The sequence below is a fragment of the Hemiscyllium ocellatum genome, chromosome 35, assembly GCF_020745735.1.
Source record: "Hemiscyllium ocellatum isolate sHemOce1 chromosome 35, sHemOce1.pat.X.cur, whole genome shotgun sequence".
NCBI lineage: Eukaryota > Metazoa > Chordata > Chondrichthyes > Orectolobiformes > Hemiscylliidae > Hemiscyllium > Hemiscyllium ocellatum.
In genome coordinates, this window is record NC_083435.1 from 39,266,431 (window position 1) to 39,291,799 (window position 25,369).

General features: G+C 43.4%; 1 protein-coding gene across 1 annotated transcript in view; it reads left to right on the top strand.

The window, feature by feature from the left end:
* Window positions 1-25,369, top strand: part of LOC132832641 (zinc finger protein 271-like) — an 88,178-nt gene that overhangs the window by 55,117 nt on the left and 7,692 nt on the right. The window contains exon 3 of the mRNA XM_060850722.1: window positions 15,028-16,977. Coding sequence (XP_060706705.1) covers window positions 15,465-16,977 — 1,513 coding nt within the window. The 5' untranslated portion in view covers window positions 15,028-15,464. The remainder of the gene's footprint in view (window positions 1-15,027; window positions 16,978-25,369) is intronic.

Consider the following 25,369-nt stretch of genomic DNA (forward strand, 5'->3'; position numbering starts at 1 on the left):
TAATATCACATTCCCTCCTTTATCATTCCATGATAACCAGCGAGATGGCACTGTCACCCACAGTCCTTAATGACCACTCTACTCCCTCCAAGTTGAGTTGAAATGAGCCAGTTATCCAAAGTCTCCTTCAGTAAATTCCAACCTGAAAACAAAATTCATTCTGTCCTTGGACATCACTCCAAGAAGAAATCTGAATTCTTGGATAAGTGCAGTTAAATACTTAACAAAACTGAAAAGATTGCTATCCTTGCGGAGATGCTTCAGATGGAGGATACCAGCGCATGTGTGTGTGCAGTGCAGCAGCTGCAGCAGAAGAGTAGGTGAATGCAGCATTCTTTGCTGCTTCAGCTCTCGCTCTGCTGTCAAATGTAACAAAGACATCTGGCTGTTTTGATGTTAGCTTGATCAGTGAACCTTCATATCCCTTAAATGATGGAAAAAGGTAAAGTTCATGTGGTTTCATAGGAAGGCCACTGACAAAAAGCATATGGACCTCCTCCTCTCCATTGTTAGCTTCTTCACTTTCCATGCTCATGACTGGGGAGCTGATTGAATCCTTTGGATCAGGTTGTGGAGGGGTGAGAGGTGGTCCGAAGGTGTGTTTTAACTGTGAATGGAGAAACTCTAGAGATGATGATAGCTCCTGAAAGTATCCTTGTATTTCCTCTTTCATTCCTTCCTTGCCAAGGTGGGTATCAGTATGAAGACATTCACACATTTAACCACACGAAATTGTGTCTGCCTATTTCAGCATTCTCAGTTCTCTTGAAGTCTGTTACTCTGTTCACTACTTTATGACATTATCAAGTTTTATACAATCCACAAATTTCTAAATTGTACTGCTGAAACAATTCAGTCATTCATAAGCAACAATCAACGGTCCTAGAAATAAACCCTCGGGGGACCTCAGTCAGGTTATTCAAAAATTATTTTCCTTTAACAAGTTAATACTTGGCTAATGTGAAAGCTGTCAGGAAAAGTATTTCAAAAATCCAGAGCAGCAAGAGAACAACAAAATGTTTCCTGTGTTTTAACCATTGAAGAGGCAGTTTCAGTTCAGATTTAAATCTCAAATATTCAAGGGAAACAAATGCAGAATATATTAAAATATGTTCTCCAAATGAAATTTCCTGAATAAGTCAGTCAGAATTACAGTGGTTACAGACCAGTAACTGTATGACTTTGGTAGAGATCAATATTCTTTGAATTTGCGATATGAAGGGGTGCAATGAAGTCTGAACAATAATTGACAGAACTGAAACAGCTCAGCCTCAAGTTCTAATATTCTTTAAAATCTTGACAAAACATCAAAATTAAAATGCACTCGTCTTTTTGTGAACACACTGCATTAAAAGAAACAAAGGTATTTTAATACAATAGTCTGATCTGGCTAAAGCATGACCACTGGTACAACTGTGTTTTTTAATACAGGCATTGTAGAATTTCAAACAAATCAGGGGCTCCAGGTCCTCAATCATTTTGTTTTAAGGTTACATGTTTGATGATTTTAAAAGGACCTAATGTTGTATAACTTTAATGTAAAAACAAAATCTGCACTATTACATAGCCCACAAACCACACTGAATTGAAATCCCGATTGAATATTACAAAACAGTTCACTTAAAAGGATTTTCTGAACCAGTATTTTAACAAGCCAAAATATTTAAATAGCAAACACTTTCAGTAAGGCATAATTTATATTGAAACTTCTTTTTTGACCCAAGTATTAGTACAACCTTGATTTCAGTGTTCCTCATCTTTTTTCAAGAGCGTCTTGATGAAAAAAAACATTTATAAAAAGAGAAAATCCTTGCAGCAGACCACATGGCACCGCAGCCCAGCCACCCCCTCCCCCAGAAGAAAGACTCGCAGAGTCGAGTGCATAGCCCAGAAACTGAGACTCCCACAACAAAAACTCAGACAAAGCTTCCCCAGGAGTCAATGGCACTTCATTGTCGGGATCAAGCGGACCGGCTCCACTTTCTTCCCATTTTCCCAGTGACACTATGTTGAACAAAAGGTACTTCTAAGGGGAGATGTGGGGAGTAAAGGCGATAACTGTAAGAAGTACCAAATTTTGTTTAGATGTTTTTCTTTGAAGTACGTGATTTCTAACTTTTTTTTAATGCTACGCAACCTCAAACCTCGTGTCTATAGTCTCCACACCCACTTCAGGGTCCTGACCTTTGCGTGGGGATTTCCCATCTTAACAACCGGTCTAAGGCAGGGTGATACAGACATCACAGGTGTTTTTTTTAAATCTTGCATTCTTATGTTCCGGGGCCTCAAACCACATCCAGTGCCTGTAATCTTCACACCCACTTCAGGATCCTGATCTTCATGTGGGGGATCTCCCCTCTTAACAAGCAGTCTGAGACAAGGTGATAGAGAAAGACACAACAGTTTATTTTTGCACTATGTTCCGGAGCCTCAAACCTCACCACTAGAGGACTCGAACCTCCTTTTTCCAGGGGACTTTAACCCCACCCTTTTTCCCAGAGGACTTTAACCTCGAAAATCCCAGTGATTTATGATTCTGAAAGCGAGCTCGATGGCATGCAAATGCATAAGTTACTCAGAGATTCCATCACTACAGAGTCCTTGGGGACTAGGGGTCAACTGAGTGGTAGGTTGAGGAGAGAGAGCAAGGTAAATCGTACCTCGTCGGCCCATCTGTCTCACATAAATGGCACACAAACAATCAATTATTCAGAGACTAGATTAGAGTGATGCTGGAAAAGCATAGCAGGTCAGGCAGCATCCGAGGAGCAGGAAAAATCGACCCCCACTCAATTATCCACCCTCCCCTCCTGGCATATACTCCTGCCGCTGCAGGACTTGCAAAACCTGCACCCACACCTCTCCCCTTACCTCCATCCAAGACCCCAAAGGAGCCTTCCACATCCATCAAAGTTTCATCTGCACTTCTACACGTCATTTATTGTATCCACTGCTCCCGATGTGGTCTCCTTTACATTGGACAGACTGAACGGCATCGCGCAGAGCGCTTTAGGGAACATCACTGGGACGCCCACACCAATCAACCCCACCGCCCCTTGGCTGAACATTTCAACTCCACCTCCCACTCTGCCAAGGACGTGCAGGTCCTGGGTCTCCTCCATCTCCAATCCCTCACCACCCAACGCCTGGAGGAAGAACGCCTCATCTTCTGCCTTGGAACACTTCAACCCCAGGGCATCAATGTGGACTTTACCAGTTTCCTCATTCCCCCCCCCCCGCCCACCAAACCCCACCACCTTACCCCAGTTCCAACCTGCCAGCTCAGCACCGTCCTCATGACCTGTCCTACCTGCCAATCTTCCTTCCCACCTATCCTCTCTGACCTATCATCTTCATACCACTCCCTTCCAGCCACCTATTGTACTCTTAGCTACCTTCTCCCCAGCCCACCTCCCTCCCATTTATCTCTCTACCCCGGAGGCTCCCTGCCTCATTCCTGATGAAGGACTTTTGCCCGAAACATCGATTTTGCTGCTCCTGGGATGCTGCCTGACCTGCTGTGCTTTTCCAGGACCACTCTACAGGGATGGTACCAGGGGACTGGAGAGTGGCGAATGTTGTGCCCCTGTTCAAAAAAGGGAATAGGGATAACCCCGGGAATTACAGGCCAGTTAGTCTTACTTCGGTGGTAGGCAAAGTAATGTAAAGGGTACTGAGGGATAGGATTTATGAGTATCTGAAAAGACACTGCTTGATTAGGGACAGCTAGCACGGATTTGTGAGGGGTAGGTCTTGCCTTACAAGTCTAATTGAATTCTTTGAGGAGGTGACCAAGCATGTGGATGAGGGTAGAGCAGTGGATGTAGTGTACATGGATTTTAGTAGGGCATTTGATAAGGTTCCCCATGGTAGGCTTATGCGCAAAGGCAGGAGGCATGGGATAGTGGGAGTGGCAGCTGGAGTTCAACCCTGCCAAGTGTGAGATTGTCCATTTTGGAAGGATAAATAAGAATGCGGAATACAGGGTTAACGGTAGGGTTCTTAGTAAGGTGGAGGAGCAGAGGGATTTTGGTGTCTATATTCATAGCTCTTTGAAAGTTTCCACTCAGGTGGATAGAGCTTGTAAGAAGGCCTATGGTATATTAGCGTTCATTAGCAGAGGGATTGAATTCAAGAGTCATGAGGTGATGTTGCAGCTGTACAGACCTTGGTAAGGCCCCATTTGGAGTACTGTGTGCAGTTCTGGTTGCCTCACTTTAGGAAGGATGTGGAAGCTTTGGAGAGGGTGCAGAGGAGATTTACCAGGATGTTGCCTGGAATGGAGAATAGGTCGTACTAGGATAGATTGAGAGTGCTAGGCCTTTTCTCAATGGAACGGCAAAGGATGAAGGGTGACTTGATAGAGGATTATAAGATGATCAGGGAATAGATAGAGTAGACAGTCAGAGACCTTTTCCCCGGGTACAACAGAGTGTTACAAGGGGACATAAATTTAAGGTGGAAGGTATAGGGGGGATGTCAGGGGTAGGTTCTTTACCCAGAGAGTGGTGGGCACATGGAATGCACTGCCTGTAGGAGTGGCAGAGTCAGAATCATTGGTGACCTTTAAGTGGCAATTGGATAGGTACATGGATAGGTGCTTAATCTAGGACAAATGTTCGGCAGAACATCGTGGACCGAAGGGCCTGTTCTGTGCTGTATTGTTCTATGTTCAATGTTCACTCTAATCTAGACTCTGATCTCTAGCATCTGCAGTTCTCACTTTCACCTCCTCAATCACTTATTCAGTCTACTTAGAAGCTTCGTGTATGTTGGAATCCCACTGCTACCACCAAACGTTAGGTTCTTTTTTGAGATCCTTGATGGAATGGCAACACGCCAACTTCTGTGAACAACAACCAAATACTGTACAAGCTTTTGAGAAACCCTGAACACTTTTTGCCATGCTTGCAAAGCATGTCCAGGGAAGTTCTGTGAACAAAGGAAACAGTCCTTCTTTTGTACAAAATCTTTACATCACAGTCAGTAATGCTCACAACACAACTCCCAGTCACTTCCTTACAGTCACATGCCACTCAAGACACAATGCAGTGACCACATCATCTCTAGAAACAATGTAATGAATATCATCCCCTAATTGCCAGATCTGGTGTGAGTTGTATTTTTTTGTGTAACTACAGGGAGTAGTCGAATTCCAACAGTAATGTTCTTATTGATTTTTGAATAGGAGATGATGACAATGTAAATGGCTCTGAATGACAAGGAAGTGGCCATTTAAGTGGCTGTGAATAATGGGAGATGATAATGTAAATTTCTTACAATCTATCTCTAAGTCAGAGGCATTCCACCCTAGCCTCGGGACATCCAGGTAAGCAGAGCAAATTAACTCTTTAATACCACAGCAGGACAACAAACTCTGGAGAGCAGGTCTTCAGTAGTATTCTTACAAGTAGTTGGAAATCATAGTTTCTGCAGCATTCAGTGCCTCTAACCATTTCTAATATCCCTTGATGTGAATCAAATTGGAAGATGGGACTGGCATCTGTGATGTTGAGGATTTATAGATGAAGCCAAGGTCGAACATCCAATTGGCATTTCCAACTGACAGTTGTTGTGAATGCATCAGCCTTATCCAATACATCAATGTGCTGGGCTCCCCAATCACTAAGGATAGAAATAGTTGTGGAACTTCCTCCTCCAGTGAGCTTGTTTAATTGTCCACCTTCATATAAGACTGGATGTGGAAGACTATAGAGTTTAGATTTGATTTGTTGGTTGTGAAATCACTTATTTCACTTGCCGATAATGCTTTTTGGCACACAAGTAATCCTATTTTGGAGCTTCACCAGGTTGTCACCACCTTTTTAGCTACATTTGCTGCTGCTCCTGGTATGTCCTCCTGCACTCAGCATTGAACCCCTAGCTTTATAGAATGTTAGTGGGGATATACTACGCCAATTGTGTTGGAGTATGATAATGCTGCTGCTGATGGCCCACCACACCTCATGGATGCCCAGTCTTGAGTTGCTACAACTGTTTTATATTTGTCCCATTTAGCATGGTGATAGTACCACAGAACACAATGTATTCTGATTCTGAACATGGGACTTCATCTTCACAAGAACTGTGCAGTGTTTACTGACATGGACAGATTGGTGATGATGAGGTCAAGGAGATTTTCCTTTGGTCCCCTCACCAACTGCTGTGGACCCAGTCCCGCAGCTATGTCCTTTAGGGCCCCATCAGCTTCATCAGTGGTACTGCTGCCAAGCCACCCTTGGTGGTGGACTAGGTATATTGTGCATCCTTCACCTTCTGGTTTTATAATCTTCCCAGTCACAGTGCATCTCCTGGTGTGAGGTTGTACTCCTGATCAATTTCGCTGACGAAGACCAGGAATGTTTAGGCAGTTGATGGTTTGTCTGGAATGTGGTTTTACTTTTTACTTTTACTTCACTCAGTAGGATGTATTTTTTTTGTTTGATATGAAACATACAAAGAACAGCAGTGAATTTGCCTTTGGAGTGTCACGAAAAGGTATCAGAAAGCAATGATGTAGGTGAAGGTTTCAAGAAAACATTCACGTACATCTGTGATAGGTTAAGCAGGAGCAGTAAAGGTTGGAGACACAGAGTCAATGGTTGAGGAACCTGAGTCGATAAAATGTGTTGCTGGAAAAAAACACAGCAGGTCAAACAGCATCAGGACTGATGAAAGGTCCTTCTCTTGCTCCTCTGACGCTGCTTCACCTGCTGTGTTTTTTTCAGCTACACATTTAATCGAATCTGACTTTCCCGTCCTCGCTATCTCGAAGTTGAGGAACCTGGACCAGTTAATGCAGGAATAACAGAGTTTATGATCGGAGGAACAGCAGGGGAGAAGAGGCCAAGACTGTGATTAGAGGTTTAATAACTTTAAGAAAATAAGTTAAAAATCATTCAACACTAGTTTATAGTCCAACAGATTTATTTGAAAGTACTAGCTTTTGGAGTGCTGCTCCTTCATTAGGTAGCTGTGGAACTTTTTAAACTTTGTCCACCCCAGTCCAACACCGGCACTTCCACATTCAGAAAATAAACGTTTGAAAGTCTTCAAAGATAAATGAAAGGACGACATTAGAAATCTCGTCAAATGTTTACTAGCGCAACTGAGACAGGAGCTGTAATAACTGAGGTTTTATTTGGATGAACAATAACTAGATTAAATTTCTAGCTCATCTGCTGCTCAAAGTCACCTCCATTTCCCCGGTCAGTTTCCCAAGTTTCAGGAAACTCATGTTGCTCCAGAAATATTTGGATTGACTGTGAGAGACGTCAATCAGAGAGTCCACCCACTCTGCCCATTGTCTCCTCTTCCTCTTCCAGAGCTGGTTCACTTCCTATAGGGACTGAAAACCAAGTGAGGAGATGGTGAGTGAAGGAGCAGCTTTGATACAAATTGTATCCCATAATATCCACACCAATCTTCAGGCAGTCTGACTATCCTGTGGGTAATCAGGGGTGGAAATGTCCCTTATGCTGTGTGAGAAGATCCAGCTGAGAGAGCTGTTTACTCGGTGTTTTGTGCTGAACTGTGTGACTGGAGTTGTGTGTTGGATATTGAGTGTGTTTATTGGAAGCATTTCCCTCTGATTTCCAGGCTGAGTTTTGTTGATGGCTCATTCCTGAATATGAGAAGATGAACTATAGTTATCTGGGAGATGCAGTCTGAGGATTCTTACTGATTTCCTGGTGTTGATTTCTGTGTTTTGGGTGCTGGTTACTCCTGTGGAATGTGAAAGGTCAGTTATAAAAATGATTTGGATGTGAACATAGGAGGTATACTGTAGTTAGTAAGTTTGCAGATGACACCAAAATTGGAGATGCAGTGGACAGCATAGAAGGTTACCTCAGATTACAACGGGATCTTGATCAGATGGGCCAATGGATTGAGGAGTGGCAGATGGAGTTTAATTTAGATAAATATGAGGTGCTGCATTTTGGAAAGGCACATCAGGGCAGGACTTAACACATTTAATGGTAAGTTCCTAGGGAATGTTGCTGAACAAAGAGACCTTGGAATGCAGGTTCAAACTTCCTTGAAAGTAGAGTCGCAGGTAGATAGGATAGTGAAGAAGGCATTTGGTATGCTTTCCTTTATTGATCAGAGTATTGAGTACAGGGTGTTGGTTAGGCCGCTTTTGGAATATTGCAGTTCTGGTCTCCCTCCTATAGGAAGGATGTTGTGAATCTTTCAGAAAAGACGAACAAGAATGTTGCCAGGGTTCGAGGATTTGAGCAATAAGGAGAGGCTGACCGATAGGGGAGGTGATCTGATCGAAGTTTTCAAGATATTAACTAGAAAATACAATGTAGATGCAGTATTTCCACTGGTTTGTTCTCCCTGGAGCTTCTCCCTCTTTATACCCTCTATAAGGCCGAGGGGGTAACCTTATAGAAGTTTATAAAATCAGTAGGAGCATGGATAGGGTAAATAGACAAAGTCTTTCCCCGGGGTGGGGGAGTCCAGAACTAGAGGGCATAGGTTTAGAAAGGGGACCTAAGGGGCAACGTTTTCACACACAGGGTGGTGTGTGTATGGAATGATCTGCTAGAGGAAGTGGTGGAGACTGGTACAATTCCAGCATTTAAAAGGCATCTGGATGGGTATATGAATAGGAAAGGTTTAGAGGGATATGGATCAAGTGCTGGTAAATGGGACTAGATTAGGTTGGGATATTTGGATCTGTTTCAGTACTCTTAATCTAGTCCTATATGCCAGCAATTGTACCAGCCTCCACCACTTCCTCTGGCAGCTCATCCCGTACACTTTCTAGTTACTATCTTGTGGAATGCACCACCCTCTGCATGAAAAGGTTGCCCTTTAGGTTCCTTTTATCTGCTTCCCCTCTCACCCTGACCCTATGCCCTCTCGTTCTGGACTTCTCGAGGGAAAAGAACTTGTAAATATCTTATTCATGCCCTGATTTTATAAACCTCTATAAGGTTATCCCTCAGCCTCCAATGCTCCAGGGAAAACAGCCCCAGCCTATTTAGTCTCTCCCTCTAGTTCAAATCCTCCAACCCTGGCAACATCCTTGTAAATCTTTTTTCCGTTTCACAACATCCTTCCTTTTGGTGGGAATCTAGAATTGCACAGTTTATTCCAAAAGTGGCCTAACCATTGTCATGTACAGCCACAACATGACCTCCCAACCCCTCTAATCAATTCTGTAGACCATCAGACATAGGAGCAGAAGTTAGGCCATTTAGCCCATTGAGTCTGCTCCACCATTCAATCATGGCTGATAAGTTCCTCCACCCTGTTTTCCTGCTTTCTTAATGACCTGGCCTCCATAACCTTCTGTGGCAATGAATTCCATAGATTCACCACTGTCAGGTTGAAGACATTTCTCCTTACCTCCATTCTGAAAGGTATTCCCTTTACACTAAGGCTGTGCCCTTAGGTCCTTGTCTCATCTGTCATGGATAGGTATACTAGTCGTAACCACCCATTTTTAAAACACACATTCAGCTTGTGGGAGCAACAAATCGAGTTCTCCCAGCTGCTACCAGTATTTTGTATGCAGCCAGCAGATTTAGGTAACCTATACCCCTGATTTTCTGTGTCTGCCAGATCCTGGGGATATTATTGTCAACCAGTGCCCAATGCCTGATTTTGTGTAAAATTATACAACTTTCCATCAACCCCCATTCCAAGTGAAAGATAATGATCAAGACATTTCACATTTATTGCACACTTCTCAACGGTGGGGAAGATCGGGGTGGTCAGGATTCTCTGTTACTTAACTGATTTTCCACAATTATCAACACGTTGTGATAGGACGACAGAATTGTGTTCTGATTTGTCAGTTATGGGACGAAGGCCCTAACTGGAGTAGGGCCTTCATCCCCTCAAGCCTGTTCCACCATTTAGTGAGATCATGGCTGATCTGTTGTTTAACTCCATATACTGCCTTTGGCCCATATCCCTGAATACCTTTGCTTAGCAAAAATGTATCTTTCTCAAATTAACAACGGATCCAGCACGCTGTTTGTGAAAGAGAGATCCAAACATCTGTCACATTTTGTGTATAGAAGTGCTTCCTTATACCTCTCCTGAATGTCTGGCCCTAATTCTTAGATTATGCCCCCGAGTTCTTGAATCTCCAACCAGTGGAAATACTGCATCTACACTGTATTTTCTGGTTAATATCTTGAAAATTTTGATCAGATCACCCCTTAACCTTCTAAATTCTACAATGAAAAGAAGCCTCATTTCTACAATCTGACCTCATAACTCCTGAAGTCCAGGTATCATTCTTGTAAACCTGCATTGTACTCCCTCCAAGATGATTATTTCCTTTCTAAGGTGTGGTCTGCTCACAGCACTCCAAGTGGGTTCTAGTTATGGGTTTATAACTGTAGCGTAACTTCTGCATCCGTAACTTCAGCAACTTATACTCCGTTCCCTTGATATAAAGGTTAGTTTTCTTGATTATTTTGTGCAGCTGTTTGTGACATTGTAAAGATCTATGCACCTGAACCCCCAAATCTGTGGACATCCACTGTATTCACTTTCATACCATCAAGAAATGATCTAGCCTTTTTTGTTTCAAAATGGATAATCTCACACTTACTTCAATTGAATTTGCGTAGTGAAGTAGTTGACATTACTTCAGTAAATGGTTTTAAAGATTAAAGGAATTAAGGGATATGGTGAGAGGGCAGGTAAGTGGATCTGAGTCCATGAAAACATCAGCCATGATCTTATTGAATGGTGGAGCAGGCTCAAAGGGCCGGGCTGCCTACTCCTGCTCCTAATTCTTATGTTCTTATGTAACTGTCACAGTTTTACCCATTCACTTAGTCTATCAATATCACTTGTAATTATATGCCACCATGTACACTGTTTATAATGTTGTTTAATTTTGTCATCAACAAATTTGGATATGTGACTTTCTATGCCATTATCCAAGTAGTTAATAAATAACGTGAATACTTTAGGCACCAACACAGAGCTATGTGGGACAGCTGGCCCTATCCTGCCAATTTGAGGACCTACCCATTATTTCTACTTTGTCACCTGCCACTCAAGGAATTTTCCAGCCCTATCAGTAATTTGCTCTCAGTTCTGTAAGCTTTGACCTTAGTTAACACTCTCTTATGTGGGACTTTATCAAATGCCTTCTCGAAGTCAATATAAACAACATCCATAGACATTAATCACCTTTCCAAAAACTTCAAAGAGGTTTGTCAGGCATGAACTACCTGTCACTACATCCATGCTGGCTGTCCCTGATTAACTGAAACTTTTCAAGGTGTGTAGGTGACCTATCCTTAATTATAGACTCCAACAATGTCTCCACCACAGATATTAGGCTAACTGGTCTAAACTTTCCTGGCTTTCCTCTTTCTACCTTCTTAAAGAGCAGAGCGACGTGTACAATTTTTCCATCTAAAGGGTTGATTTCTGTATAGGGCGAACGCAGAAAGCTCCTCTACTTCCTTTAACATCCTTGGATGGAAACCATCAGGTCCCGGGATTTGTCACTCTTTAATTCCATTAATTTCTTCATTCCGAATGTTTTCTATAATGTAAATTTTTATTCAATCTGTGCTCCCAATCTACTATTAACTTCCGACAAGCTTTTCTCCTTTACTGCTGTAAATGTTTTACTTTCTTCTATTGAGGCAAAGTAATTATTCAACATGTCTGCCATTTCCTGATAGTCATTGACATTATCCCCACTTCCAGTCTTTAGTAGGCAAACATTGCTCCTGACCATTTCCTTTATGTAGTTATAACACTTATAGAGTCATAGAGATGTACAGCATGGAAATAGACCCTTCAGTCCAACCTGTCCATGCCAACCAGATATCCCAACCCAATCTAGTCCCACCTGCCAGCACCTGGCCCATATCCCTCCAAACCCTTTCTATTCATATACCCATCCAAATGCCTCTTAAATATTGCAATTGTACCAGCCTTCTGGCAGCTCATTCCATACACGTACCACCCTCTGCGTGAAAGAGTTGCCCCTTAGGTCTCTTTTATATCTTTCCCCTTCACCCTAAACATATGCCCTCTAGTTCTGGACCCATCAACCCTAGGGAAAAGACTTTGCCTATTTATCCTATCCATGCCCCTCATAATTTTGTAAACCTCTATAAGGTCACCCCTCAGTCTTCGACGCTCCAGGGAAAACAGCGAAAATGAGGACTGCAGATGCTGGAGATTAGAGTCGAAGAGTGTCGTGCTGGAAAAGCACAGCCAGTCAGGCAGCATCCAAGGAGCAAGGGAATCAACATTTCAGACATAAGCCCTTCATCAGGAATGAGGCTTGTGGTCCAAGGATGCTGAGAGATAAATGGGAGGAGGTGTGGGACTGGGGGGAAAGTAGCTGGGAATGTGGTAGGTAGATGAAGGTGGGAGTGAAAATGATAGGTCAGAGAGAATGGTGGGGCAGATGGCTGGGAAGGAAGATGGAAAGGTAGGATGTTCAACAGGGCAGTGCGAGTTGGAAGGTTGGGACTGCAATAAGGTGGGGGGGAGGAGAAATGGAGAAACTGGTGAAATCGATATTGATCCCATGTGGCTGGAGGGTCCCAAGGCGGAAGATGAGACATTCATCCTCCAGGCATCAGGTGGTTAGGATTTGGTGATGGAGGAGGCCCACCTACATGTCCTTGGTGGACCGGGAGGAGGATTTAAAGTGTTCAGCCACAGGGTGGTGGGGTTGGTTAGTGCTGGTGTCCCAGAGATGTTCTCTGGAACAATCCACAAATTGGCGTCCTGTCTCCCCAATGTAGAGGAGACCCTATCGGGTGCAACGGACATAATCGATGACGTGTGTGGAAGTACAAATAAATCTCTGTCGGATGTGGAAGGATCCTGTGGATGGAGGTAAGGGGGGAGGTGTGGGCACAGGTTTTGCTTCTTGTGATGGCAGGGGAAGATGCCAGATGGGAAGAGTGGGTTGGTTTGGGACGTGGACCTGACAAGGGAGTCACAGAGGGAATGGTATCTCCGAAACTCAGAGAGAGATGGGGAGGGAAATATATCACTGGTGGTGGGGTATATTTGTAGGTGGTGAAAATGGAGGAGGATGATGCGGTGTCCAGAGGTAGGTGGGGTGGAAGATGAGGACTAGTGGGTTTCTCTCCTTGTTGCAATTGGAGGGCTGGAGTTCAAGAGCTTAGGTGTGGGAAGTGGAGGAGATGTGCTGGAGGGCATCATCAACCACATGGGAGGGGAAATTGCGGTCTTTGAAGAAGGAGGCCATCTGGGATGTTCTATTGTGGAACTGGTCCTCCTGGGAGCAGATGTGATGGAGGCGGAGGAATTGGGAATAAGGGATGGCATTTTTACAGGAGGCAGAGTGGGAGTCAGTGGGTTTGTAGTGGACTTCAGTGTTGAGTTGGTCATCGGAAATGGAGATGGAGAGGTCCAGGAAGGGGAGGAAGGTGTCTGAGATGGTCCAGGTGAACTGGAGGTCGGGGTGGAAAGTTGTTTGTGAAGTTGATGAACTGTTCAACCTCCTCATAGGAGCACGAAGTAGCGCCGATACAGTCATCAATGTCACAGGGAATGCAGTGTAGGTGCTGTAATTTCCTTTAATAATCCTTTACATTAGTTCCTATAAGCTGCCTTGTGCTCTTTTGGTGGTCTTTGTATCTTTGCCATTCAGCAGAATCTGTACCTTTTTTTTCATTTTTGTAAGTCCTTTATTTTTGTTTTAACTCTTTAGTTGTCTTGGATTTTTTTTCTGTGGAGTGTAACTTTTTGCTCTTAGGGTTATAAACTGATCATGTATTATTTTGCATGTTTTTAAAAACATTTTCAACTGTGTTCCAGTTGTTTTACCAATTAGCAGATTTCCCCAGTTTACTGTGGATAATCTGTTTCATTTCGTTACAGCTGACCTTATCGAATTGAATACGATCAATGTTGTGATGACTGTTTGATAAATGTTCACAATTAGAAACTAAATCTGGCTCATTACTCATTACTATATCTAATGTTGCTTATCTAGGACCTGCCTAATATTACTTGCTACTCTTCGTCTTAAGCCTGCATGTAGCCTTCTGTTGTAAATTCTATGAGTTTAAGTCTATTACAGGTGCTGTCTATCCATTGTTTTGATGATAATTATAGAATGAGGGCTGTGCCAAGCTGAGAGATTGTGGTGGAATCCTGCTGCTACTGTTAATGGCTCACTGCACCCCATGGACAGCCAGTTTTGGGATCTCGCCTTGGTCTACTTCCCTTGTGATGATGATCATGGTGAAGGACTCATTCATCATTTGGGAGGGATGTGGTTGTTTTCCTTGAACATGTTTGACCTGACACAATGAGATTCTCATGGCGTGGCATGGTGACTCAGTGGTTAGCTCTACTCCCTTACAGCGCCAAGGACCCAGGTTCAATTCCCACGTTGAGTGATTGTCTGTGTGGAGTATGCACATTCTCCCTGTCTCTGCATGGGTTTCTTCTGGGTGCTCCAGTTTCCTCCCACACTCCAAAGATGTGCAGGTTAGGTGAGCTGGCCATGCTAAATTGCCCATAGTGTTCAAGGATGTGTCGGCTAGGTACATTAGTCAAGGGTAAATGTAGAGTAGTAGGTTCAGGGAACAGATCTGGGTGAGTTACTTTTCGGAGGATCATTGCGGACTTGTTGGGTCTAATGGCCTGTCCCCACACTGTAGGAATTCCACGTTTTTACACAGTCAGTGTTAAGGACTTCCCCATCTGCCAGTGGAATTGGCCATACCCAAGACTGATGACAGAGAAATTTAGGATGTTTCCAGATGGATTCATTCAGTAATCAGAGCCCATAGCAAATTGAGATCCCATATTACACACTGTCTGACTGAATTTCCATTGTCTGCTCCTGGTCACTATTCAGTGAGCCTGCTGGAAATGTGGGTGTGCAGCAGGAAAAAGAGAACTTGTATCTGTTTCCCCCCACAGGGTAAAGCAGATTAACCGATCATTATGGAACGGCCTATAACTGAGGAATCAGCCCCTTCAGCAAGGCAGGAGAAGGAGTTGGAGGAAATTATGTTTCTTTTTCCTGTTTTACAGTTGGATTGCACCCTACTAGACCAGAGAACACAGAGGATAGACTACAAAGATAGATCTTGACCATTACCCAAGGAACAACTGCACAACTGTGGGATGACATCTAGTCTCTTCACAGCATTGCTCAACACAGTGAAGGTTGGGCAGTGAAACCATCATCTGGAAATCTGTCAGTCAGGGGAGCTTTCACATATCAACAGATCTGAAACTGGTCAGTGGTGAAGAGCCTTCATCAGAACCAACCTTTCTGATCAGTCAGGGTTGAAGCTGGAAAGAAGTGTGAGTGGCTGCAAATGCAGAGAGAGTTTCAAGCATTTATCGAATCTCATGAACCACTGACTCTTGCCTCCAGGTGGAAGGCTGCTCAAGTGTGAGGTGTGAGAAGAAGGCTGCACAGGCTCATATGGTCTTTTAACAACTGGTAACACAAGAGCTGCTTCATGGAAGAGGAACCCTTCAAGTGTGAGCTGTGTGATCAAGCCTTCAATCAGAAATTGATGCTTGTGACTCACCAGCAAATTCACACTCAGGAGAATCCATTCAAATGTGAGGATTGTAACAAGACATTTGTACAGTTATCAGGCCTAGTGATTCATCAGCGCATTCATACTGGAGAGAAACCATTTAGATGTGAAGTTTGCAATAAAGTGTTCACAGAGCCATCAAACCTCCACACACACCAACGTATTCACACTGGGGAAAAGCCATTCAAGTGTGAGGTGTGTAACAGGGGCTTTGCACACTCATCAGGCCTGGTGTGTCACCGGCGTATTCACACAGGTGAGAAACCATTTACATGCGATAAATGTAATAAATCATTCTCAAGGTCATCACTCTTACTTATGCACCAACGCATTCACACAGGAGAAAAACCATACACATGTAATGTCTGTATCAAATCATTTTCATCACGATCAACCCTCCGTGTACATCAACGAATCCACACAGGGGAGAAACCATTCATATGTGAGGTGTGTGACAAATCATTTTTAGACTCATCCACTCTCCGTAAACATCAGCGTATTCACACAGGAGAGAAACCATTCACATGTGATGTGTGTGACAAATCATTTTCGGATTCGTCGACCCTCCATAAACATCAACGTATTCACACAGGGGAGAAACCCTTCACTTGCGAGGTGTGTAAAAAATCATTCTCAAGGTCACCGAACCTCCTGCTACATCAGAGGATTCATACGGGGGAGAAACCATTTGTGTGTGAGGTGTGTGATAAATCATTCTCAAGGACATCAGACCTCCTGCTTCATCAAAGAACTCACACAGGAGAGAAACCTTTCACGTGTGAGGTGTGCAACAAAGCATTTTCAAGGTCATCAATTTTGCTGGTCCATAAAAGGATTCACACAGGAGAGAAACCATTCACATGTGAAGTGTGCAACAAATCATTCACGAGTTCATCAAACCTCCTGCTCCATCAAAGAATTCATACAGGGGAGAAACCATTCACATGTGAGGTATGCAGCAAATCTTTTTCAAGGTCATCAATCCTTCTGGTCCACCAGCGGATTCACACGGGGGAGAAACCATTCAAATGTGACGTGTGTGACAAGTCATTCACGCAGTCATCTACCCTCCTTGTGCATCAACACATTCACACAGGGGAGAAACCATTCATATGTAAGATATGTGAGAAGGCTTTCTCCACTTCATCAGATCTCCGCAAACACCAACGAATTCATACTGGGAAGAAACCATTTACGTGTGAGATGTGTCACAAATCCATCTTTCTATCATCACACTTTAGTGCACACCAACACGTCCACACAGGGGAGAAGCCATTTTGGTGTGATATTTGTTACATGACTTTCACCAGGTCAGCACATCTGCTGGTCCATCAATGCACTCTCACAAGGGGAAAACCCTATCGATGTGAGTTTTGCAATAAAGATTTCACACAGTTATTGGATTTCCTGAAACATCAGCAAACTCATATGGGATGACCGAACGAGGCAGTTGTTCATTTTATACACAGTGTTGTGAACGTATACACAGTCTCACTGTGCAGGATGTTCAGTGGGACTGGGACACAGAACAAGAAGCAGCTTTCACTCCCATCAAACAACTAGTGATGACATCACCAGTGCTGAGGGATGATGATGTAACAATGGAGTCACCCTGCAGTGTGATGTCAGTGAAACAGGACTTGGAGTAACCCCCAGGCAGTGAGGACAGCCCGCTGTGTTTGTATCCAGAGGGTTTACACAAACTGAACAACACTTGATGATTGAGAAAGACAGCTGGACTTGTGAACTTTTGAGAAAAATTGATGGTGAAGGCTTGGCAGAAGCCACTTTGAAGCATGTTTCTCAAACTACCCATATCTATCCCAAAATGTTTGAAAATGATGTTACTTTGTTTGCAGAGATATCACTTGGAAGTGAAATAGAAGCAAGGGAAGCAGGTGTACATCACTGACATGCTGTCGAGAGCGTGATAATTCTAGTATAGAGTATGAAATCTTCCAAATTCAACAGCATGACATGTTCTGAAAGCCATCAATCCAGTCGAGGTACTGACCTGACAGATAAGCGTTTTACTCACATCAAGCAAATTACACAATGACATGCACTCTTCAAATGCTATGGGAAATTGTGATGATAGGGTGGCTCGAATCCATCGTGGACACTTCTGTTATTGTAAAAGATTGGACAGAGGTGACGTCATCACCCAAGATGGCAACTTGTACAAAAGGAGCAGGGTCCAAAAGAGACTGTGAAACACATCCACATAAACATTCAAGGAATCGGACTTCCTGAGGAAGATAGGAGCCATACTCTACAGCCCAAACATGAGCAATGAGATGAAGGACCACTGAGTTCTTGTAATGAACATCAAAATAAACAAGATAAAGAGTTGCTCATGACTCATGCCATCCCAAACTGCACATGGATGAAGTTTGGAGTAGAGCCCTTCACTCTGACTAGAACGGATTATCTCATCACAATCAATGACTATTCAGACGGCGGGGAGTTAGAGCAGCTGACATCACCGACTTCCATTGATATTGTAGAATGTCTGAAAGCGCACTTCAGCATCAGATGTCATGACAACTAACAATTAGGTAGATCTGACTTCTTCAGTTGTTTAAGGAATTGAATGATCACCAGTCCAAGGAGGTCAACAATTCCCCAACATTGCAAACAATCGCAACAAACATTACCAGAGCAATAACACTCGCCACAAGAACAACATTTCCCAGGGACACAGTGTCATCTCTTGAACCAATGGATTGAATGACCAAATCGCACATATATCATGGAAAGACCTCGACAATTTAAAGATTGTGAGCAATGCTGTGTAGAAACAGGCATAATTAAAAGTGACTGGAAGAAATACAGTTTATATTTTGTGAGTGATAATTTGCATTATGGAGTATCAATGTGAAGTAACTTGTAAACAAGAGTTCATGCAGTTATATTCATATCTTGGGGTGAGCTGAAAATCTGTTGCTGGAAAAGCGCAGCAGGTCAGGCAGCATCCAAGGAGCAGGAGAATTGATGTTTCGGGCATGAGCCCTTCTTCAGGATTCCTGCTGCACTTTTCCAGCAACACATTTTCAGGTCTGATCTCCAGCATCTGCAGTCCTCACTTTCTCCTAGAAGATATTTTGGGGTGATGCTTGGTTGATAATCTTTGAACACTGTGGCTTTGTTGCATAAACATATTCCAGCACTGATGTAAATAAATATTTCTGGATGATACCTGTGCTTTGTCTGTGTGTCTAATTCACTTTAGCCAGTTTCTGTATTCTGGGAGCAGGATCTAATTCAGATGGGTGATTCCTGTACTTTGTCAAGTTCAGACCAGAGAATTCCTCAGTTTTGGGTCCAGTTCTAACCAGAAGAGGGAGCAGGTTGTTGAATGTGGAAGAGTTTTGCGGGGAAGTTCAAAAGACAGATGATTGAAGTTAGATGCAAAAGTAATTTCTTCTAGAAAGTGTTTGGAGCTGAGGGAATAAGTTTAAGGGTATCACTTTGTGAAAACAAGAGTGTTTGATTAGACTGCTGCAGATTGTTCTCAGCCAGGAAAATCTCTCACTTGCGTGAATATTCAAGAAAGCAAAAGCATCTAACCAACAGATTTAACAGGAAAGGGAAATTTAGTTGTATTTTTTATTAACTGTAAAGTGATGGCATTAGGGAGTAGATGGGATTTTGGTTTGCTGGATGTTTGAAATATTATCAACTATATACAGCTTGGTTTGTTTTACCTTTTCTTTCTTTTGTGTAATACACCTCTTTGATTGTTAAAACCAAATCTACAGCCTGGTATGCTTATATGAAAGTGAAAGACCACCATGTTTAATTCAACAAAGAAAAATATGATCTATTTTGCCAGATTTCATTCTGGTATCTGATTTGTCTGATAGTAACGGGAGCTGAAATTATAACACCATTGAATGTTGAAGTTTGCAAATCATGAGTAGTTTAAGTTAAAGGGAGATTAAAAACTGGAGAAACTGGGGGTTCTCCTTGGATCAGAGAGGTTTAATACTGGGGAGGTTTAATTAAAACATTCAAAAGCATGAGGGTTTAAATTAATTAGGTCAGGAGAAACTATTTCACTGCTAGCCAGAAAACACATTTACAATAATTGGCAAGAACAGAAGAGGACAAGTGGAAGAGAAATGCTTTTATTTGATGAGATATGATCTAGGAGAAAGTGAGGAATGCAGATCCTGGAGAATAGAGTCAAAACACGTGGTGCTGGAAAAGCACAGCCAGGCAGGCAGCATCCCAGGAGCAGGAGAGTCGACATTTCAAGCACAAGTTCTTCATCAGGAATGTGGGGGTGGGGGTCCCAAGAAGGTTGACAGATGGATGAGAGGGGCTTGGAAGGTGGGGGAGAATGTAGTTAGGAATGTGATAGGTAGATGAAGGCAGGGCGGTAATAATGATAGGTCGGAGCAGAGTGGAGTGGATAGGTGGGAATGAAGATAGACAGGTAGGACAAGAGGATAGTGCTGAGTTGGAGGGTTGGGTGTGTGTGTGTGTGTGTGTGTGTCAGTGGAGGGTAGATGAGGAAACTGGTGAAATCAACATTGATTCCATGTGGTTGGAGAGTCCCAATGCATGGAGAACAAGGGTGACAGAAGGATTGCTGCGTAACCTGTTAAAACATTGAAATAATACTTTGGAAAATAACTGCAGGGCTTGGTGAGAGTTGGGGAACAATAATAACAAGCTGATAAAGGTAGCATGAGCCATATGGTCTCCGCTTTACCATTCAATATAATCTACGTAATCTGAAGGATACAATCATTCATAGATTCATAGAATCCCCACAGTGCGGAAAGAGGCCATTTAGCCCAACAAGTCCACTCTGACCCTCCGAAGAGTAACCCACCCAGACCTGTTCCTTTATCCTATTACTCTATATTTACCCCTGGCTAACGCACCTAACCTACACATCTCTGAGCACTATGGGCAATTTAGCATGGCCAATTCACCTAACCTGCACATCTTTAGATTGTGGGAGGAAACTGGAGCACCGAGCAGAAACCCACACAGACACAGGGAGAATGTGCAAACTCCACACAGACAGTCGCCCAAGGTGGGAATCGAACCCGGGTCCCTGGCACTGTGAGACAGTAATGCTAACCACGGAGCCACCATGCTAGTTTTATGGACTGTCCCACAGATCAGGTACTCCCAGACACAGGAAGCTTAACGCAATTGGCAGCCATATGAGTGGGTGCCAGCTAAATGTAAACAGGGTGAGGTTTAGTGGAAAGACTAATGGCCCACAAAAGGGGGAAGATTCAATTCCTCTGGATGTCTCAGGTGCTGGGAGCAGGGTTGACTGGCTGAGGGCTGGGCTGTCACTCGGTGTTAGCATAGATGGATAGGATAGGGCAGAGATCCCTAGAACGCAGAAAATGTAAAATGTTGGTCTGGCGGCATCTGTGGAGAGAGAAACCAAATTAATGTTTCAGAACTGAAAAGGCTACTTTTGACTGAGGAGAATAATGTGAAGGACCAGTCTAAAAGAGGAATAGAGATGTAAAGTAGATGCTATTTAAGATGTGAAAGGGAGAAAATGGGTCCTTTCTACTGAGAGCAAAGTAAACAGGAGACACACACCCTGTTGTCAGGGTGGGAGGTTTTTGGATTCAAGGGTGCAAACCAGCTGTGGTTCCAGGTGGCACTGCTTGGAGCTGCAGTTTACAGTTGTGCACCGTCAATTCCAGCTACCACCCAAATGATGGCCAACTGGGCTCGTGTGCTCAGATTTGAACTCGCTCAACTAGTACATGTAGAACTGGGATATACATCGAATCAGAAAGTCTGACCTGTTTCCCACACTTCTGCCCTCACTCCTGCTCCTCCCTCCCACAATACCACAGCTCAGCGCAAGCCGGAAGAACAGCATCTCATTTTCTACTTGGGTGCCGGCAGCCTTCAGGATTCAATATTGAGCTCAATCATTTTAGAACCTTCTTCCATGTCTTTTATTCACACCAACACGCTAGGCCTTGTCACATTTTCAGAAAAGCCAATCCATTTTAACTATAGCCCATTATTGCTCTTTTCTTTCTCCCTGGAATACCATCATCCATCCTTTTGTCTCCCAAACTGTCACTCTCTCTGTCTCTCAAGGCTCCAACTTTGTCTATCCACTTGCTCCCTCTGTCTTCAGCACGCATACTACCTTTTCCTGGCTGCTATCAGCTCTGAAGAAGAGTTGTTGACCTTGAAACATTATCTCTGCTTTCTCTCCAGCAATTTCATGTTTTCAGATTTTCAGCTTCTGCAGTTTCTTGCTTTATCTTAATGATTAACTCACTGCTACAACTCTTCCATGTGTGCCCCACCATGCTCCTCTCTCTCTGATGGGATTTCCATTCTGATCATTCTTCTTGTTCATCATCATTAATTTTGTTCTCTCCTAGTGTTTGACAAGGTATTTGCTAAAACCTGCTTCCACAGCCGCATCTAATTTCTCAGTGACTGCCTGCAACTAAGCCTCACATCGTGTGGATTCCAACTGAAGGTTCATTCTTCATCTTTCAAATCCACTCAGAATTACAGCTGTCTCTGGGAAGTACAATGCTCCTCAAATAGCTCTTCTCACTGAAAACTGACAGCCACACTCAGTGCCATGTGCTACCACATGCAAACTCTCGACCTCTCCATAAGTATCATCTCATGCTATCTCTGGGCAGTCCTGCCTCCAAGTTCCACTTCATTCTCTAGCTTGTCAGTGTTCTAACGAGAAACATTTTGTCTTCCATTCAGGCTTAAGGAATACAAACTTCAGAAACTCAGGTGCCCACACTCCTCTAGTACCTTCCCCCTTGTTCTCTTCCCTCTGACTTCCTTCTCTTAACCATACCTCTTGTCATGTATTTACTATCTCCTGCTACCCTCTGCTGTATGATGTAAACATTCTGCACTCAGCAAAGGTCCTAGTTTTATCCCTCTGCCGCTTTCCCCAACACCACCACCACCACCCCCCCACCCACCCACCAGGAATTTTAGGCACAACATGGCTTTGAACTCTTTTTCCTGTCACCTCCACCTCCATTCCTATTTCTTTGCAAAGCAGTCTCCTCTATACCCTTTCAATTGCCTCCAACATTCGTCCACCACATGCACCCTGTCCTCTGGTCTTTTACCTACACTCAACTGGTTCATTGAGAACGACTGAGGTGAAATTGGTTACTTTAATTGCTTTGCATACATGTGCCATCCCCATCCCACTCACCTATTCAAACCAATGTCTCTCTGAATTGACTGCACACCATGCTCTCAGATCCAAGTCGACAAGAGTGGGTTGTTGGCTGGAGTACTGACTTCTACATTGCAGAGGCTGAGTGCCAACTCTCGGACATTGCCTCCTATCTCCCCTGGATAATGATCGTCAGCATTCATCATCAATCTATTGTCCAAAACGGTCACTAATTTCATTATATGTCCCCGCCAACAGCCTCCTAAGCTCATAGTCTCCTAATCCTGCACAGCCTGTTTACCTTCTTCCCAAAATCCACAAACAGAACTGCTGAGCATATCCATTGTTTCTGCCTGTTCCTGCCCCACAGGATCTCTTTCTGCCTTGACTTGATTTTTTTTTCTCCCCATGTCCAGTTCCTTTGCATTTGCATCCACGAATCTTCTAATGCTTTACATAAGTTTCAGAATTTCCAGTTCATGGCCACTAGCTGTCACCTCTTCACCATAGGCATGCAATCCCTTTACACATCCATCCCCCACTATATTGTCTCCTCTTCCAATCTTACCCAGGTTCCTCCCCACAACTCTTTCTCCAGTATACCAATAACATCATTAGTACTGCTTCTCTCTCATATTCGGAATTGGAAAAATGTATAATTTTGCTTCCAATTTCCATCCTGCTTTTACCTACACTGGCCCATCTCTGAATCCTTCCCTTCATCAACATCTCTGTTCCCATTTCAAGGGACCGGCTGTCAACCAATATCCATTATAAACCCACTGACTCCCACAATACATTCTCACATCTTGCTTCCTGTAAAGGACTCAGAATTCCAAAGACTGTGGTTGACATGACCTAGGGCCACGTCTGATCAATTTCCTATACTTGGGCTCTCAACCCTTCTCTTCCATTCCACAGAACTGATAGGTTCTCCTCCCCAGTATCCGCATCTAAAGAAGCTTAATCTACCATTACAGCAACCTCCAGCATGTTATGGACTAGGCGACCATTCAAAACATTCTTCAGCAGGCAGCCCAGACCATAAGGTTGCTATTTATTTTGGTAAGTGTACAGTGAAAATTACCCAGAGTAAGTTAGCTAGTTGACTACCAGGTTTTAAAACTGACAAAAATGTATTCACAAAATTATGGAATGAAACACAAAGAACAGAATACAGAGTACCCACAGAACTCAGTCTATCCAAACTCAACTTAATTATGTTGTTCTGAAAATATACAACAATCCCAATGAACAAACCACTTAAATAAAGAGTAAAAATGAAATAGAGGCTTACAAGTCGAGATTAAAAGGGCAAAAGGAGAGAGAGAGAGAGAGAGGTTTCTAGCCTTCTTCCATATAGCCTCTGCTGTAACCCTTACATCTCAAGTTCTGAACTGCACAGCTAGAGAAATGGCCACAGCTCCTGTCTTTATGCAGGCTACTTCTAAAGCATAAAAGCTTTGCTCTAAAGTCTTTTCTGTTTACTTATAAACAAAAAGGCCTCCCAATACCCTTTTCATCTCTGTACCACTTCAGATGATTCAGAGCCTGGGCTGTTTTATGACCCCTCTGAAAAAAAACCAAGGTCACAGTATCCTTGAGATAAGGAACAGCTTTTCATGAAAAAAGACCAGTTTTGTGACAAGTGGAATACCTCCATCAGACACACACATCCCCTCCCATCCCTCATTTTGCAGGGGTGATTCCTCCTCCACTCCACATATCTCCAGAAACCCCACAGCACCTTCCCGCTTGATGCAATACCTGCCCGTTTACTTCCTTACTCCTCACTATCCAAGGCTCCAGATACACCTACCAAGTGAAGCAGTGATTTACCTGTACTTCCCTCAAACTAGTCTACATATTCGCTGCTCACAATGTGGTTCCCTTGGGGCGATCAAATGCAGACTGGACAGCCCTTTGTGGAACACCTACATTCTGCATACAAAAATGACTTAGAGCTTTTCACTTGTCTGCACGTTCAATGGCAAACATCTCCACATCAGGACTACTGCAGTACTCAAGCAAAGCGCAGTGCAAGCTGGAGGAACAGCATCTCACTTCCCACTTAGGGATCCTGAAGCATTCAAGACTCAATATCAAGTTCAATAATTTTAGAACCTGAACACCCTCCATATGTCCTCAATTTATTTACACACCACTGGCCCTGTCACAACCAACCTATTTTTACCTGCTGAACAGCTTTTCATTCTCCCTGGCATACCATCACCGATCCCTTTATCTGCCTATCGTTCTCTTTTTCTGGGCACCATTTCAGCTTATTCGCTCACTCCTTCCCTCTCCTTTCTTGTCTTCAGCATATATGCCAGGTAAAAACAATGACTGCAGATGCTGGAAACCAGAGTCTAGATAAAAGTGGTGCTGGAAAAGCACAGTAGGTCAGGCAGCATTCGAGGAGCAGGAAAATCGATGTATCGGGCAAAAGCCCTTCATCAGGAATCCTGAAGGGCTTTTGCCCAAAACGTCGATTCTCCTGCTCCTCGGATGCTGCCTGACCTGCTGTGCTTTTCCAGCACCACTCTGATCTAGACTTCAACATATGCCGCCTTTTCCAACTAGTATCTGTTCTAAAGAAGGGTCACTAGAATCGAAATGTTAATTCTGCTTTCAGAACTCTGCTGCCAGACTT